The 17,047-nt window shown below is 36.0% G+C and overlaps 2 protein-coding genes across 2 annotated transcripts in view; one reads left to right on the forward strand and one right to left on the reverse strand.

Moving 5' to 3' along the window:
• Nucleotides 1-2,934: 2,934 nt before the first annotated feature.
• The window catches only part of LOC309511315 (uncharacterized protein), a 224,296-nt gene continuing 210,183 nt past the window's right edge, over nucleotides 2,935-17,047 (forward strand). The window contains exons 1-7 of the mRNA XM_082186420.1: nucleotides 2,935-3,046; nucleotides 4,073-4,144; nucleotides 4,457-4,573; nucleotides 5,046-5,162; nucleotides 6,755-6,871; nucleotides 14,278-16,065; nucleotides 16,289-16,462. Coding sequence (XP_082042546.1) covers nucleotides 4,095-4,144; nucleotides 4,457-4,573; nucleotides 5,046-5,162; nucleotides 6,755-6,871; nucleotides 14,278-16,065; nucleotides 16,289-16,462 — 2,363 coding nt within the window. The 5' untranslated portion in view covers nucleotides 2,935-3,046; nucleotides 4,073-4,094. The remainder of the gene's footprint in view (nucleotides 3,047-4,072; nucleotides 4,145-4,456; nucleotides 4,574-5,045; nucleotides 5,163-6,754; nucleotides 6,872-14,277; nucleotides 16,066-16,288; nucleotides 16,463-17,047) is intronic.
• Nucleotides 3,053-17,047, reverse strand: part of LOC309511370 (uncharacterized protein) — a 220,937-nt gene continuing 206,942 nt past the window's right edge. Inside the window, exon 2 of the mRNA XM_082186568.1 lies at nucleotides 3,053-3,270. The gene's annotated coding sequence lies outside the window, so the exon portion shown is untranslated. The remainder of the gene's footprint in view (nucleotides 3,271-17,047) is intronic.

The raw sequence follows: 17,047 nt of genomic DNA on the forward strand, positions 1-17,047 counted from the left end.
TTTACTTGTTACTGTTTACTTTTTATATATTCTTGTGTTTTTATTTTGTACAGCGACCTTGAGTGTCCAGAAAGGCGCTTTTAAATAAAATGCATTATTATTATTATTATCAAGTTAAGATATCACAATTTCAACATCATTCAATAAAGTAAAAGTCCCTCTTTTAAAAGACGCCCACGCTCTCCATGACCAACCACTGCTCGCACAAAGCAGTACAATACAATCTTTTCTCTCTCTTTTTTTCTCTCTTTCTCTCTTTCTCTCTCTCTCTCTACATCTCTCTATCTCTCTGGGAATGTCACTCTTCCGTTACTCTTTTTAAAGAAGCCCTCTCCGTGATCATCCACCACTCACTGACGACACGTCCAATTAGTGCAGAATGACCTGTGAGAAACTGGACAGGAGGAGAGACAGTGGAAACAACAGAGGGAGAAGAAAAACAACACACACACACACACACACACACACACACACACACACACACACACACACACACACACACACACACGCATCGGAATACAGCCTCAGGCGTAACACCCCCACCCATAAAAGTGGCATTTGACTATACTCTTATTGAACAGAATAACCATGTGAAAGAGTGTCTGCCCCAATATTCTCAGACCCCATCTTGTGACGTATCTCCAGATTAAATCTCTGGACCACAAGAGCCTGTCTCATCAGCCTCTGGCTAGAATTACACATACGCATTAAAACACAAGGGGATTATGATCAGTAAACACTGCGACAGGTTCAGATCTGCCTCCTATATATACTTCTAAATGTTGTAAAGCAGGAAGTAATGCTAGAGCTTCCTTTTCAATAGTGCTATACTGTCCTTGGAATTTTGAAAACTTCTTAGAGAAGTAACATATCGGTTGGTCAATGCCAAGTTCACTGTCCTGTTTTAACACCGATCCACAGCCTGATGCACTTGCGTCCAGTTCAAGCTTGAATGGGCGAGTAAAGTCAGGAGCAGAGAGAACAGGAGGATTACAAAGATCTTTAGCAGCAGCAAAAGTGTGATCACACTCAGAGTTCAGTTCAACTCTCTAGTCGTACTCAACAGATCAGTTAAAGGAGAAACTGTAGTGGAAACATTCCTGCAAAAAGCTCTATATTACCCAATAATTAAGTCATTAGTTTTAAGTATGGGAAAATCCATAATCGCTTCCACTTTAGCATTAACAGGACGTACCTGACCATGGCCCACTTGTTTACCCAGGTACGAAACTACTGCCTTGACAAATTCACTCTTGACCAGATTCACCCTTAATGAGGCTTTCACAAGTCTTGTAAACACTTCACGTAAGGTGTTAATGTGATTCCTCCATGAATTTGATAAACCACCACATCATCTAAATATATCTAGCAGTTTGTCCCGCTGGATAAGAGCCCCTGCATGAGCCGCTGGAAAGTGTCTGGAGCGTTTCTCCTCCTGAAAGCCATGAGCGTATATTGCAGAAAGTCATCCGGCGTCACAAATGTAGAGAGATCAGAGGCACGAGCAGTAAGAGACACTTGCCAATAACCTTTCAGCAAGTCCAGTTTAGTAACATCTGACGCTGAACCCACGCAATCTATGCAATCCTCCATCCTGGGTAGAGGAAGAGTCCACTATGTATTTTAATGCTGATGTGTTTTGTTGTAGAACAGCGCCACCATGTGCCATCAGCTGACTACTGCGGCTCTGAGCTTCTCTGATGCTGATAGTGATGTTGGGATGTTTTCTCTTTCTGTAGATGATGTTTTGTCCCGGGGCTCGATATGCCTGGATGACATGGTTCAGGGGGACACTATCGCTCGACTGCACTGTCTCTATGTCGTGTTCAGAACACCTCACAGTTTCACATGAGAAAAGAGCAGATATTACACACTTTACACACATATTCTCACATTACTTACAATCTCATGTGACAAATATTAGATATGCTAGATAAACTATTTTCTTGAGCTAGCATGAAAACTACATTATTTAGCGATTAAACAAATGACTTCTACACAAATGTGTGTATTTTTCATCTGCTGATCTTTCCAATAAAGAAGAGCGGAAAAGGGCTCCGCTAATATTTTCTCCATTAATCATTTCTCCAGGAATGTTCATAAGGACTGATCCCTCAAATCACCATCTTTATCTGCCGTCAAATCACTACAGTAAGAACTACAGTAAGAACGAAAATAGCAACTCAATTTCCTGACATTAAACATCTTGGTATTTTGTAATTGTAATGTTATTATTAATAACATTTAAGTTTTGACTTGGTATGAGCAGATCTTATTCGTTCATTAATTAAAACACATTATCTTAAACTCATAATGCCTTCATCACTCTAATATTCATCAGTCTCCATTTGGTCCATGTAGTTTTGTGTCCATTCCTTTCTATTTTTTTTTTAACCATAATTGGAAAAAAAAAAGAATGATTGTATTTTAAATGTCATGTTGAATAAGAATAAGAAGAACTTTACACTGAAAAAGCTGCACACAAAATAAAACATTGCTTTCCCAGTTTTTGTTTGACATTTTGCACTTTTATGAAACATTTAAAAAAGCACAAGTTTATATGTAAACATATAATATATGTAAACTGAATTATAAATAATATTTCTCCTGAACTTTGGAATGAAAACTAGAGTCATGTCTGTGAATCATACAGAGAGGAGATACAAGAGCTGATTTTAAGACCGATATTGCAGAGATTATGCTTTTAGATTTGAACAGCCACAATTTCATGAATATGACCTGTGTATGAAAAGGATAAAATTATCAATTTTTATATTTGTACATTGTCAGAACTGGAGCACTACTAGCCTTTCTCAACTGAACTGCATGAAACGGATGATATGAGCTCGAACAGATCTGGCAACCATGATTTATAGCAGAATGAAAGTGATACTAGATTTCCCAACTTCCTCATTCTTATCGACTTACGATTCTTTGAGTCAGTAAATATGATTATCAAAGTGTCTAGTGATGTTTACAGCCGCTTATGCAGAGATTTGAGAATCTGTGTCTATAACCTTTGATTCTGATCAAGGAGAGTCTTCAGGTGAGACGCATAAAGCCTTACATTACCTTAAGAAACCATGAAATACTTAAAGTAACATAGTTAAAGTTCTTAATGTAATATGAAGTTCTTGATCTTATTATTCAAATGTTACTGTCTTTGTTGGACATATGGTTTGATTATAATTGTCTGTGTAAATGAATGTCCAGTATAAAGAGTTCTGTTACAACCTGCCTCAATACCAGAATAACATCAGATGAGGAGGGCTTCTAGAAATAGCAAACATGGACATCAGTTTACATTGTTGGAATTAATTCTGTTAATGATTTTAAACTGTTTAATTAAACATTTAAAGAAAATGTTTTTTTTTTTTTAAAGGATACATTTTATGAAGGAAATAAAAATATATTGCATGCTATAGCCACTTTATCAGTTTGTAGTTATAAGTGCATTTATTGCAGTTTTTGTGGGTCCAGTAGAAGAACATTGTCCAGTCGTGTTTCAACCCTTTCCGACTGATCAGACATGATATTTCTATTGCTTATAGACATAAAATAATGTTAAAATGTTAACATGAGCGGGGAAAGTGACATTAGCCTATCATTATCTGTCATTTTGGGCCTCAATAATCAGAAAAAAAGTCCTGAATAATTTTTTTTTTGGTGATACATCAAATTAAACAAGGGAACCTGCAAGTTGTCATTTTAACATTAATTTACATAATCCCAAATCAACTTATAAACCGTATAATGATCTTTTTGTTTTTTAATCTCAAATTATTTTATTGTCCTGTAAATTCTTCATATTAGTTTTATACTAACACACCAGATGTAATATTTTATTTAAAAAAAGTATTTATCATATTCTTGCAATTCATCATTATCACAGCTTTTTTTTTAACCAATAACATAATGGGGGAAAATGTCATGATGGAAAGAGAATACAAATATGAGACTTTAGTGTTGTTGTTATATTTCTCCATAACAAAAACTTAAGTTGCAAATAATTTTGTAATGTATTGTATTTGAGTGTGTGTGAATGTGTGTTTCTGATCTCTTACTCGAGCAGCTTCATGAAGACTGAATGAATCATGGACGACACACACACATTCAGACATGGAGATTCTTCTCCAGGATTCAGGTACTTCAGTCTTCATATGATCTTAATGTTACAGAAGACTCATTTTCTGCACATAACAGGGTGTTGTGTGTGTTTGCCAGGGTTGGTATAGTGATCTGTTGTCTCTATCATATTCTGGTGTCGGGATATACAGTAGTTGGAGACACTCAGGGTCTTTAAACACTGTCCAAAGACACACAGATACAGTAGACAGCTAGATGATATATGACATTATCCTTGGACAGTCTCATCACTCTTCAACACACTGTCTTAATAGACAACCTTCTCATGTGGGATTTAATTCTTCTCTCTATTATCTCTATTCTATTAAAGTAAATTTAAGGGTGACAGATCAATCTCACCGGAGCCCAGCTGTGTGTCCATGAGGAGTGACGCGTCTATGGATCAGCCAATGAAATTCGAGGAAAAACACACATCAACTGATCTGAGGTACAACATATTTGTTTAGACAGACAGAGAGACCACAGACACACACAAATAATGCATGTATGGCATAATTTGTCAAATATCCACTTATTATCAAAATACAGAAATAGGTGATGATATTGTGTAAGCATGTATAACTCAGTGACTCACACTATTATAAAGCGCTGCAATAGCAGGAGTCGAGCACAGGATCAGGTCTCCTCTCACAGCTGATCCAGAGCTTCAGTCCTGATGTTTCACTAACATCTACTGACACACAAAACACTGATAATCTGGACCAGAACAATACTGACAAACTCAACCAAACTAAACACAACTACATCACTTATTGGGAAACGCAAGCACAACAACAGATTTAAAACCAATTGTAAAATATGAGTGGATGGATTCATTCTCTATATGAGGTTTATCTACATGTACTGTAATATAATCTAATAATTCTTGTCTCTGTTCTTTTGCTTCTATTCTGTTAAAGTCAGTTTAAGGGTGACAGATCAATCTCACCGGAGTCCAGCTGTGTGTCCATGAAGAGTGACGCGTCTATGGATCAGCCAATGAAATTCGAGGGAAAACACACATCAACTGATCTGAGGTACAACATTTATTGAGACAGAGCTGCAGAATTTACAAAGGACTCACAAACTCTAGAAATGTATTATCAATAAATGAAACACACTCACTACAGTTTTTGACAGACGATGAGAAGCTGCTCGTCTTCTAGATGAATGTTTAGACTGCAGTGTTCTAGCAGAACAGTGTGTGTTCGCCTGTCACACTATGAGCGACTGTGAGTCTTCTGACTCGAGTCTGTGTCTCCAGCACTGTAAGATGCTCTTTCATATCGTCTGATTATTAGCATTACTTTATTTACTCTATATGACCATTTTAGGTTTCAGTTATTAGGTCTTTCTTGTCAATACTAGGGCTGTCCTCGACTAAATGGCAAATGGTAAATGGACTGCATTTATATAGCGCTTTCAACAGACCCATGGCCACCAAAGCGCTTTACATATAGCCTCACATTCACCCATTCATTCACTCATTCATACACCGACGGCGGTGTCAGCCATCCGGTTTGTAGACAACCTACATGAACCACTGAGCCACTGCCGCCCCATAATCTAAAGAAGACTAAAGATTTTTCTAGTCGACTAATAGTTGTTAATTTAAGCGGATCCACCTTGGTTGCTCGTCGACCAACCCTTGCCTCTGGACTGCACTCCTCTGGCTTTGCCTCGTCCCTTCGTCCCCCTGGCTCCATTGGACTCCTCACTCTCTCCTGTTCCTCCTTGATCCTCACTCCCTCTGTCTCCACCACGCCATTCTGTGTCCCCGCCTGCACCTCAGTCGTCAGAGCCGGCGGCTTCGCAACGTCCCGCCGGTTCCTCGGCGTCGCCTGGGTTCGTCGGCTCTCCTGCTTCGCCCCTGTCAGTCGGCCCCCTGGAGTCGTCAGCCCTGCCTCCACCATGGCTCCTCCCTCCGTCGTCTCCGCCCTGGCAGCCTGCACTACCTGCCCCGCCCTTCTGTCTGCCCTTCACCTGCTCTTTGTCCTCCTCCCTCCCTCCGCCCTGACTTCCCCAGTCAACATTTGTATGTGGAGCCCATATGGGTATGAAATGGACTGAAAAATGGGCCCCATATAGGATTGCCCACGGGTTCCATAATGGCGGCATGTTAATTGCCCAGATGGATTTCATGTAGGATTGGACTTGGTACTAGGTGGGACCCAAGTGTGCATCAAGATCCATCTCGGTCCCAGCTTTAATTAGACACTTCCTGTGGAGTTTTTTTTTCTTCTGCGACTAACTGACTAGTAAAATGTTGGTCGACCAAGCCCTTTCTAGACGACTAACGGTTAGTCGACTATTAGTTAAATATTTTCTACATTTGTTTTTGCCATTGCATTTGAAGACAATGCAAAGCAATAAATGATAAAAACAAAATACATATATACTATATATAAAATGACTGTATAGAAAGAAATTACAACTTGTGGAAACTTTTCAGTAATTATATGGTTATTGAGGTTTTAATTTTCATTTGTATCATCTTATCAGTTTAATTAAAACTAACAAATTATGCCTTCCATATGTTGTCTTTATTATATTAATGCCAACTCTACATAAAATCAACTAAATGAGTGTTCTTTATCCTCTCTGTTCTTTTGTCTCCATTATATTAAAGACATCTAAAGGGTGACAGATCAATCTCACCGGAGTCCAGCTGTGTGTCCATGAAGAGTGACGCGTCTATGGATCAGCTAATGAAATTTGAGGGAAAACACACATCAACTGATCTGAGGTACAACATTTCATTGATAGATAGATAGATAGATAGATAGATAGATAGATAGATAGATAGATAGATAGATAGATAGATATGAGAGGTTTATTTACATGTAAAATCATCTATAGGGTCATTCTGTGTCAACTCAACCAAATTTCAGAAGTTTCTGGATACTTTTTTTATTTTGTTATTTTTTCCTAAAGAATGATAAACAGTGATGAGCATCAAAAAATTATATGCCATGAACAATTATTTATTGATGAATCCACTATTTTGTATAGGGGAGTCAAAATGGGAGTTTTCAATTACTGTATTTATATGAATGAATAAAGGTACATTTCTAGTTTCAACATTATTATTTCTTCAGACATTCCTCTTCAAATACAAGTATTAGCTCTATCCAAAGTGACCCACATTTGGTTTTTGATCACTGAGAAATCCAATTTAGTTAAATTCAACAATCTGCACATGGAGCCACATTGAGATGGCGTTAAAAAAATAAATATTTTTTTATATATAACGCTTTTAACAATATGGATTGTTTCAAAGCAACTTTACAGAGATAATATGAAATTACCGTAACAGATTGTTTAGGCTTTACAGCAGCTCTAGGATAAAGTTATTGTCCAGCTAAAGTTAGTTTTGATTGATTGATTCACCTCCGTTGCGAAGATCATTAGTTATAAACTTAGGGGTTTAGTACATTTTTTTACATTTAGTGCTTTGTAAGTAATCAGCAATATTTTTAAATATACGATTTTTAATAGGCAGCCAATGCAGTGTTGACAGAACAGGGCTAATATGGTCATACTTCCTGGTTCTGGTAAGAACTCGAGCTGCTGCATTTTGGACCAGCTGTAATTTGTTTATTAAAGGGCACCTATTATGCAAAATTCACTTTTACATGGTGTTTGAACATAAATGTGTGTTGGCAGTGTGTGAGCAAAACCACCCTAGAATGATAAAAATCCACCCAGTGTTTTTTTTACAATCTCAATAAATCATAAGCACTGTCTCAGAATGAGCTGTTCTCAGATTCGGCGCAATGTGACGTAGAATTGAGCAAGCCCCTCCCACGACTGTTGAGTGACACTTCAGTTTGAGCATAGACCCGCCCTGAGTGAGCTGGACACAGAGTCCGCCTTTGTTCGACGCTTGAGCAGCTGTAGACAAGAATGTCTCCTAAGCGATTGAGGTGTGTTGTTGTTGGATGTAAGAATGAACATAGCATTTACTCCCGTTGTTACTCAAGGATGGATCTGTACTGTTTGTGATCAAGCTTACGGTCTCCGGAGCGACAGGACTAACGTTACTGGACACAGAAGAAATGAAAGTGCGAGCGCGCTCTTTATGACAGCTCATCCAGTCATTTTACGGATATAAGGTTTACCAGTTTATTAAGCACCCACTGAAAAGGTGTGTATATTTGTTTACTGTTAGTTGTGACAAGTGTTTTGTGTTCTTCGCTGTGTATGTTTTGTTGATAATGAAAGGGAGAGAGAGAGAGAGAGAGAGTTTATGGATAAGACTTTAATGCGCACTTCTTATACTATGTTTATTCAGCTCTTACAGAGATTCTCTGGAGTAAAACTAACGCTCATCTTTTGTGTGATGTACAATAAACTTCATTGAATTCGTCAGTATATTTTGGTCATCATTCGGACAGGTTTTGCTACAGCAGGCTTGTATTAGTGGATAAAAGCAGATGACAAATAAGTTATAACCATAATTAAACTACACTATACCTGTTCTATGTCCATACAGCATATATTCTCTGGCTCTGTGGGCATTATTGTCCGACTCCGAGTTGAAATGAACACTGCAACTGAGAGTTTCTGTTCTGATATTATCAGATGAGATTGTCCTGAGGCTCCGCCCCCTGTGCCATGCAGCAGCAGTTAATTTGCATTTAAAGGGCACACACTAAAACAGCGCATTTTTCTGAGCCCCAAAAAATTACAATTTAAACATGCTGTAAAAAATTATCTGTTGGGTATTTTGAGCTAAAACTTCACATACATACTCTGGGGACATCAGAGACTTATTTTACATCTTGTGAAAAGAGTTATAATAGGTGCCCTTTAAGCGTGCAGGGCAACCACCCAGTAGAGCATTACAATAATCTAGCCTTGAGGTCATGAATGCATTTATATTTTAAAAAAAAAGATATTAAAAGAAAAGTCTGTTAGGAACCAAATTCTAAAAGGATATTGAGATATCTTACATAAGTTTTGAGTTACAGGCATGCAAACTTTGAGAAAAAAAAAAACATGAAAGGTCCTTCAGAGTCCCGTTTCTGAATGGTCACAATTGGCGTATAATGCAACAAGGATTGATGAAGTCAAATTTTACTAATAGATGATCTACCTATCTATGTGTTGTTTTGACCCCCCTCTACAAAATAATAAATTACTCAGCCAAAATATTAAATGCATTGGACTTTCTTATTCATTTATGAATTTCTTTCACCAGAAAAATAAATAAAAATAAAAATTGTTTGTCCAGGGTCCTCTGGTAGAGGTGACACAGAATGACTCTATATGAATTCTTGTCTCTGTTTTCTCGACTCTGTTGCATTGTCTCTTTTGTCCATGTTTGTCTATAATTAGAGAACAGTCTATGGACACTCAAGGAACATTTAGAGAAAGAAAAATGTAATCTAATCTGAGGTACAACATTTCTGTCATAAAGATATTTAACTATCAATTTTACTTCTTTAATTAAGTTGGCTTGAGAAAGCCAACTTACTGAAATCCTATTTAAACTTATTAGTGGTGCTTGCCAAAGGCAAGGCACTCACTGTTGTTCTTCTCCATGCTTATTATTATTATTAGTGGTGCTTGCCAAAGGCAAGGGTTAGGGTATATAACACTATAACACTAGTGTTAATCACTTTGCATCACTCTTGCATACTCTCTTACTGAAATCCTATTTAAACTTATTATTATTATCATTATTATTATTATTCTGAGCGGAACATTTTCTGACTCTAACTCCTCCTAGAGCTTTAACTCTACATACTCCAAACTCAGGTCAGACCCTCAGTTGAGTTGCTATATCTTTTCAGACTGATTTGACTTTCAGTTTTCTTAAAAATTAATATTAAAAATCATAAAAACCCAATAGACTTTCATTGCAGAATGTTCAAATTGAGCCAAGGCTACGGTGGCCCATTAGTGCACAACCCAAAAACTCAAATCTAAACTCCCTAAAGCCCTAGACTCAATTAAACTACCATTATTTCACTTTATATCTATCTATCTATCTATCTATCTATCTAAACTTTAATCACTTTAAACTTCAAATTACTTTAAACTTCAAACTACTCCCAATTACTTTAAACTTCAAACTGCTCCCAGCTCCCCGGTAACTCCATAGCAACCAAACTTGAGTACCCTAGCAACCGTTTTGCAAGACCTATATCTCTGATAATAGAAATTAAGACCGAACCCGACCAAACCCGTCGGGTCCCGTCGGGTTCGGGCAATCTTCAGCTCTAATCAGAACATCGTATAGAGATGAGGGTTGGCTCTTTTGACTCATGCTAGCAAACAGCACTTCCAACATGCTACCCATGCTAGCACTGAATAGCTACATGCTAATAGCAATTAGTTAAGTGCTAAATCATGTCAAGATCATGCTAAGAACTCTATTAAATCTCCATAGTAACCATCTGTGACAACTACCAACCACCTAGTAACACCATAGCAACCGCCCTGAACACCCTAGCAACCACCTATAAATGCACTAGCAACCACCCAAAATACCCTAGCAATCACCTAGCAACACCATAGTAACCGCCCAGGAAACCCTAGCAACCGCCTAGCAACACCCTAGTAACCACCCAGAACACCCTATCAACCACCAAAAATACCTTAGCAACCTCCTATCAACCACCCAGAACACCATAGCAACCATCCAGAATACCATAGCAACCACCTAGCAACACCCTAGCAACCACCCAGAACACCCTAGCAACTGCCTAGCAACCACCCAGAATACTCTAGCAACCGCCTAGCAACACCATAGCAACCACCAAGAACACCCTAGAAACTGCCTAGCAACCACCCAGAACACCCTAGCAACCACCTAGCAACCACCCAGGACACCTTAGCAACCCACTAGAAACACCCTAGCAACTTTTTAACTTTAAACTACTTCAAACTTTAAACTAATTCAAACTTTAAACTACTTTAAACTTCTTCAAACTTTCTGGTCCAAAATTTCTCAAGCCAACTTAAAGTTTGTCTCAACAAACTTTTTAATCTAGTTATTATTCTTTTATCTATCTATCTCTTTCTAACTAATCTATCTATCTTTCTTTCTTTCTTTCTTTCTTTCTTTCTTTCTTTCTTTCTTTCTTTCTTTCTTTCTTTCTTTCTTTCTTTCTAACTAACTAATCTTTCTTTCTATCTTTCTAACTCTTTCTTTCTAACTGTTCTTTCTAACTAATCTTTCTTTCTTTCTACATAATCTTTCTTTCTATCTATCTATCTATCTATCTATCTATCTATCTATCTATCTATCTATCTATCTATCTATCTATCTATCTATCTATCTATCTATCTATCTATCTATCTTTTTTCTTTCTTTCTAATTTTTCTTTCTAACTAATATTTCTTTCTTTCTACATAATCTTTCTTTCTTATCTATCTATCTATCTATCTATCTATCTATCTATCTATCTATCTATCTATCTATCTATCTATCTATCTATCTATCTATCTATCTATCTATCTATCTATCTATCTTTCTTTCTAATTAATCTTTCTTTCTTTCTTTTCTAACTAATCTTTCTTTCTATCTAATGTTTCTTTCTACATAATCTTTCTTTCCTATCTATCTATCTATCTATCTATCTATCTATCTATCTATCTATCTATCTATCTATCTATCTATCTATCTATCTATCTATCTATCTATCTATCTATCTATCTATCTATCTATCTTTTCTTTCTTTCTAACTAATCTTTTTTTCTTTCTTTCTAATATTTCTTTATTTCCATCTAATCTTTCTATATTTCTTTCTTCAAACTTTAAACTACTTCAAACTTTAAACTACTTTAAACTTCAAACTACTTTAAACGTCTTCAATCTTTCTGGTCCAAACTTTCTCAAGCCAACTTAAAGTTTGTCTCAACAAACTTTTTAATCTAGTTATTATTCTTTTATCTATCTATCTCTTTCTAACTAATCTATCTTTCTTTCTAACTAATCTATCTTTCTTTCTTTCTATCTTTCTTTCTAACTAATCTTTCTTTCTAACTCTTCTTTCTAACTAATCTTTCTATATTTCTTTCTTTCTAACTAATCTTTCTTTCTTTTCTAACTAATCTTTCTTTCTATCTAATGTTTCTTTCTACATAATCTTTCTTTCTTATCTATCTATCTTTTCTTTCTAACTAATCTTTCTTTCTTTCTTTCTAATATTTCTTTCTTTCTAACTAATCTTTCTATCTTTCTTTCTTTCTAACTAATCTATCTTTCTTTCTTTCTAACTAACTAATCTTTCTTTCTATCTTTCTAACTAATCTTTCTATCTATCTTTCTAACTAATCTTTCTTTCTAACTCTTCTTTCTAACTAATCTTTCTTTCTTTCTTTCTTTCTTTCTACATAATCTTTCTTTCTTATCTATCTATCTATCTATCTTTTTTTCTAACTATTTCTTTCTTTCTAAATAATCTTTCTATCTTTCTTTCTAACTAATCTTTCTTTATTTCTTTTCTAACTACATTTACATTTACATTTATTCATTTAGCTGACGCTTTTATCCAAAGCGACTTACAATTGCTATATATGTCAGAGGTCGCACGCCTCTGGAGCAACTAGGGGTTAAGTGTCTTGCTCAGGGACACATTGGTGTCTCACAGTGGATTCGAACCCGGGTCTCTCACACCAAAGGCATGTGTCTTATCCATTGAGCCACACCACCCTAACTAATCTTTCTTTCTTTCTATCTAATGTTTCTTTCTACATAATCTTTCTTTCCTATCTATCTATCTATCTATCTATCTATCTATCTATCTATCTATCTATCTATCTATCTATCTATCTATCTATCTATCTAATCTATCTTTCTTTCTAACTAATCTATCTTTCTTTCTTTCTATCTTTCTTTCTTCGAAAGAAAGAAAGATTCGAACCCGGGTCTCTCACACCAAAGGCATGTGTCTTATCCATTGCGCCACACCACCCTAACTAATCTTTCTTTCTTTCTATCTAATGTTTCTTTCTACATAATCTTTCTTTCTATCTATCTATCTATCTATCTATCTATCTATCTATCTATCTATCTATCTATCTATCTATCTATCTATCTATCCATCTTTTCTTTCTTTCTAACTAATCTTTTTTTCTTTCTTTCTAATATTTCTTTCTTTCCAACTAATCTTTCTATATTTCTTTCTTCAAACTTTAAACTACTTCAAACTTTAAACTACTTTAAACTTCAAACTACTTTAAACTTCTTCAAACTTTCTGGTCCAAACTTTCTCAAGCCAACTTAAAGTTTGTCTCAACAAACTTTTTAATCTAGTTATTATTCTTTTATCTATCTATCTCTTTCTAACTAATCTATCTTTCTTTCTAACTAATCTATCTTTCTTTCTTTCTTTCTTTCTTTCTTTCTATCTTTCTAACTAATCTTTCTTTCTAACTCTTCTTTCTAACTAATCTTTCTATATTTCTTTCTTTCTAACTAATCTTTCTTTCTTTTCTAACTAATCTTTCTTTCTATCTAATGTTTCTTTCTACATAATCTTTATTTCTTATCTATCTATCTATCTATCTATCTATCTTTTCTTTCTAACTAATCTTTCTTTCTTTCTAATATTTCTTTCTTTCTAACTAATCTTTCTCTTTCTTTCTAACTAATCTTTCTATCTTTCTTTCTAACTAATATTTCTTTCTTTCTGACTAATCTTTCTTTCTTTCTTTCTTTCTTTCTTTCTTTCTAACTAATCTATCTTTCTTTTTAACTAATCTTTCTTTCTTTTTTTCTTTCTATCTATCTATCTATCTATCTATCTATCTATCTATCGTTCTTTCTAACTAATCTTTCTTTCTTTCTTTATAACTAATATTTCTTTCTTTCTTTCTTTCTAACCTTTCTTTCTCTTTCTTTCTAACTAATCTTTCTTTCTTTCTTTCTTTCTTTCTTTCTTTCTTTCTTTCTAACTAACCTTTCTTTCTCTTTCTATCTAATCTTTCTCTTTCTTTCTAACTAATCTTTCTTTCTTTCTAACCAATCTTTCTTTCTTTCCAACTATTCTTTCTTTCTAACTAATCTATCAATCAAATTTTAAACTACTTTAAACTTCTTCAAACTCTCTGGTCCAGCTTTCTCAAGCCAACTTAAAGTTTGTCTCATCAAACTTATTTTTCTAGTTTATTTTGTAATCTAAGAATTTATTCTTTTAGTCGTAATTCTCAACTGGTCCAAAGCACATTTAAATTAAATCTGCTGAAGAAGTTTCAGTGTCTGTATGAAGGAAAAGCAACACAGGGAAACCCAACACTCCTGAATGAGATCTACACAGAGCTCTACATCACAGAGAGTGAAAGTGGAGAGATCAATAATGAGCATGAGGTGAGACAGATTGAGACACAATCCAGGAGAGCAGCAACAGAGGACACATCAATCAAGTGCAATGACATCTTTAGACCTTTACCTGGACAAGACAAACCCATCAGAACTGTGCTGACAAAGGGAGTCGCCGGCATTGGAAAAACAGTCTCTGTGCAGAAGTTCATTGTGGACTGGGCTGAAGGGAAAGAGAATCAGGATGTCCAGCTCATATTTCCACTTCCTTTTAGAGAGCTGAACTTGATGAAGGACAAAACACTCTGTCTTTCAGATCTTCTACATGTCTTTTTACCTGAAACGAAAGAAATGGAAATAACTAGTGATGAATATAAATTGTTGTTCATCTTTGATGGTCTGGATGAGTGTCGTCTGTCTCTGAACTTTAAGGGCGAAGTGAAACTGTGTAATTTATCTGAATCAGCCTCAGTGGACAAGCTGCTGATGAACCTCATTGAGGGGAATCTGCTTCCCTCTGCTCTCATCTGGATCACCTCCAGACCAGCAGCAGCGGATCTCGTCCCCTCTGAGTGTGTCCATCGAGTGACAGAGGTACGAGGCTTCAATGAGCCACAGAAGGAGGAATACTTCAGGAAGAGAATCAGTGATCAGAGTCTGGCCGATACAATCATCACACACCTGAAGTCCTCGAGGAGCCTCCACATCATGTGCCACATCCCAGTGTTCTGCTGGATCTCAGCCACTGTTCTAGAGAAGATGTTGAGTGAAGCAGAGAGAGGAGAGATTCCCAAGACTCTCACTCAGATGTACACACACTTCCTGATCATTCAGACCAACATCAAACATGAGAAGGACTATGAGAAGAGAGTGAAAGATAAAGAAATGATTGTCAAACTGGGGAAACTGGCTTATCGGCAGCTTGTGAAAGGCAACCTGATCTTCTATGAGGAAGACCTCAGAGAGTGTGGCATTGATGTGACAGAAGCATCAGTGTACTCAGGATTGTGCACTCAGATCTTCAGAGAGGAGTTGGGCTTGTATCAGGGGAAAGTCTTCTGCTTTGTTCATCTGAGCATCCAAGAACATCTAGCAGCTCTATATGCACACATTTACTTTACAAACAAGAACATTAATGTGTTTGGCCAAATGATCAAAAATGTCTTCAGATTTTTTAACCGTGAGAAATATTCATTATCTGAGCTGCATCAAAGAGCTGTGGATGAGGCTTTACAGAGTAAGAATGGACATCTGGACCTTTTCCTGCGTTTCCTTCTGGGTCTCTCATTGAAGTCCAATCAGACTCTCTTACGAAAACTACTGACACAGACTGGAAGCTGCTCCTACAACAAAGAGGAAACAGTTCAGTACATCAAACAGAAGATCAGGGAGAATCGCTCTCCAGAGAGATCCATCAATCTGTTCCACTGTCTGAATGAACTGGGTGATGATTCACTGATGCAGGAGATCCGAGATTATATTACATCTGGAAAAATAGGAGGAACCAAACTCTCCTCTTCACAGTGGTCAGCTCTGGTTTATGTGTTGCTGACATCAGAGCAGAAGATGGATGTTTTTAATCTAAAACAGTTTATTGGAGCACAAAATACAACAGATGAAGTTCTTCAGAAGCTGCTGCCTGTGGTTAAAGAATCCAGATCAGTTCAGTAAGTCACACTGACAACAATCATTCCACTGATAAAACATGATCACATTTATGAGTTTAGCATGTGCTTTCTTACCTAAGCAATACTGTAAAAGGAGAAATTCATATATATATATATATATATATATATATATATATATATATATATATATATATATATATATCATCATTTATATCAGTGTTTCCTGAACTGAGAGACTGAAGAGTGTCATTGTTCTCTACAGGTTGAGTTATTGTGGTGTTACAGATGAAGGTTGTGCTGCTCTGACTTCAGCTCTGAGATCAAACCCCTCACACCTGAGAGAACTGGATCTGACATCGAATAAAGTAGGAGATTCTGGAGTCAAGCAGCTTTCTGATCTACTGCAGGATCCTCACTGTAAACTGGAAATACTCAGGTAAGATTGTATAAAATGTCTCATATGGTAAATAATGATTGCCATACAAAACATCTACTGTGAAATTACTAATGGGACTGTTATTTTTATTTTTATTAGATTCTTTCCAGTGTGTCTGACATAATTTTACAATATTAATGATAGTATAAACATGACGGGATGATGTAAAGATGTGACAACCGTGTTCATATACAGATATGTTGATGATTTTTGAGTACTTGCATAAAAAACAAATATTCGGTTACACTTTATTTTAAGATGTCATTGTTACAGTGTAATTATATATTTAAGTACTGAGTAATAATAAGCAACTACATGTACTTACTATAGGGTTAGGGTAGGATTAGGATTTGGTTGAGGGTTAGTAACATGTAATTTTGTATAATATACTGTTATTACTATTGTAGGTACATGTAACATATGTAACCAGGACACTGTTAAATAAAGTGTTATCGAATATTCTTGCGATTTTTATGGTACGGAAACTAACCCGCTCAAGCAGTTTGTAGAAACGGGTCTGAACCTTAGACTGGACCTTTTAATAGTGCCGTGGATTAAGTGTCTGATTGTGAAGTTCCTGCTTAT

The sequence above is a fragment of the Leuciscus leuciscus genome, assembly GCF_965113295.1.
Source record: "Leuciscus leuciscus genome assembly, chromosome: 12".
NCBI classification, from domain to species: Eukaryota; Metazoa; Chordata; class Actinopteri; order Cypriniformes; family Leuciscidae; genus Leuciscus; species Leuciscus leuciscus.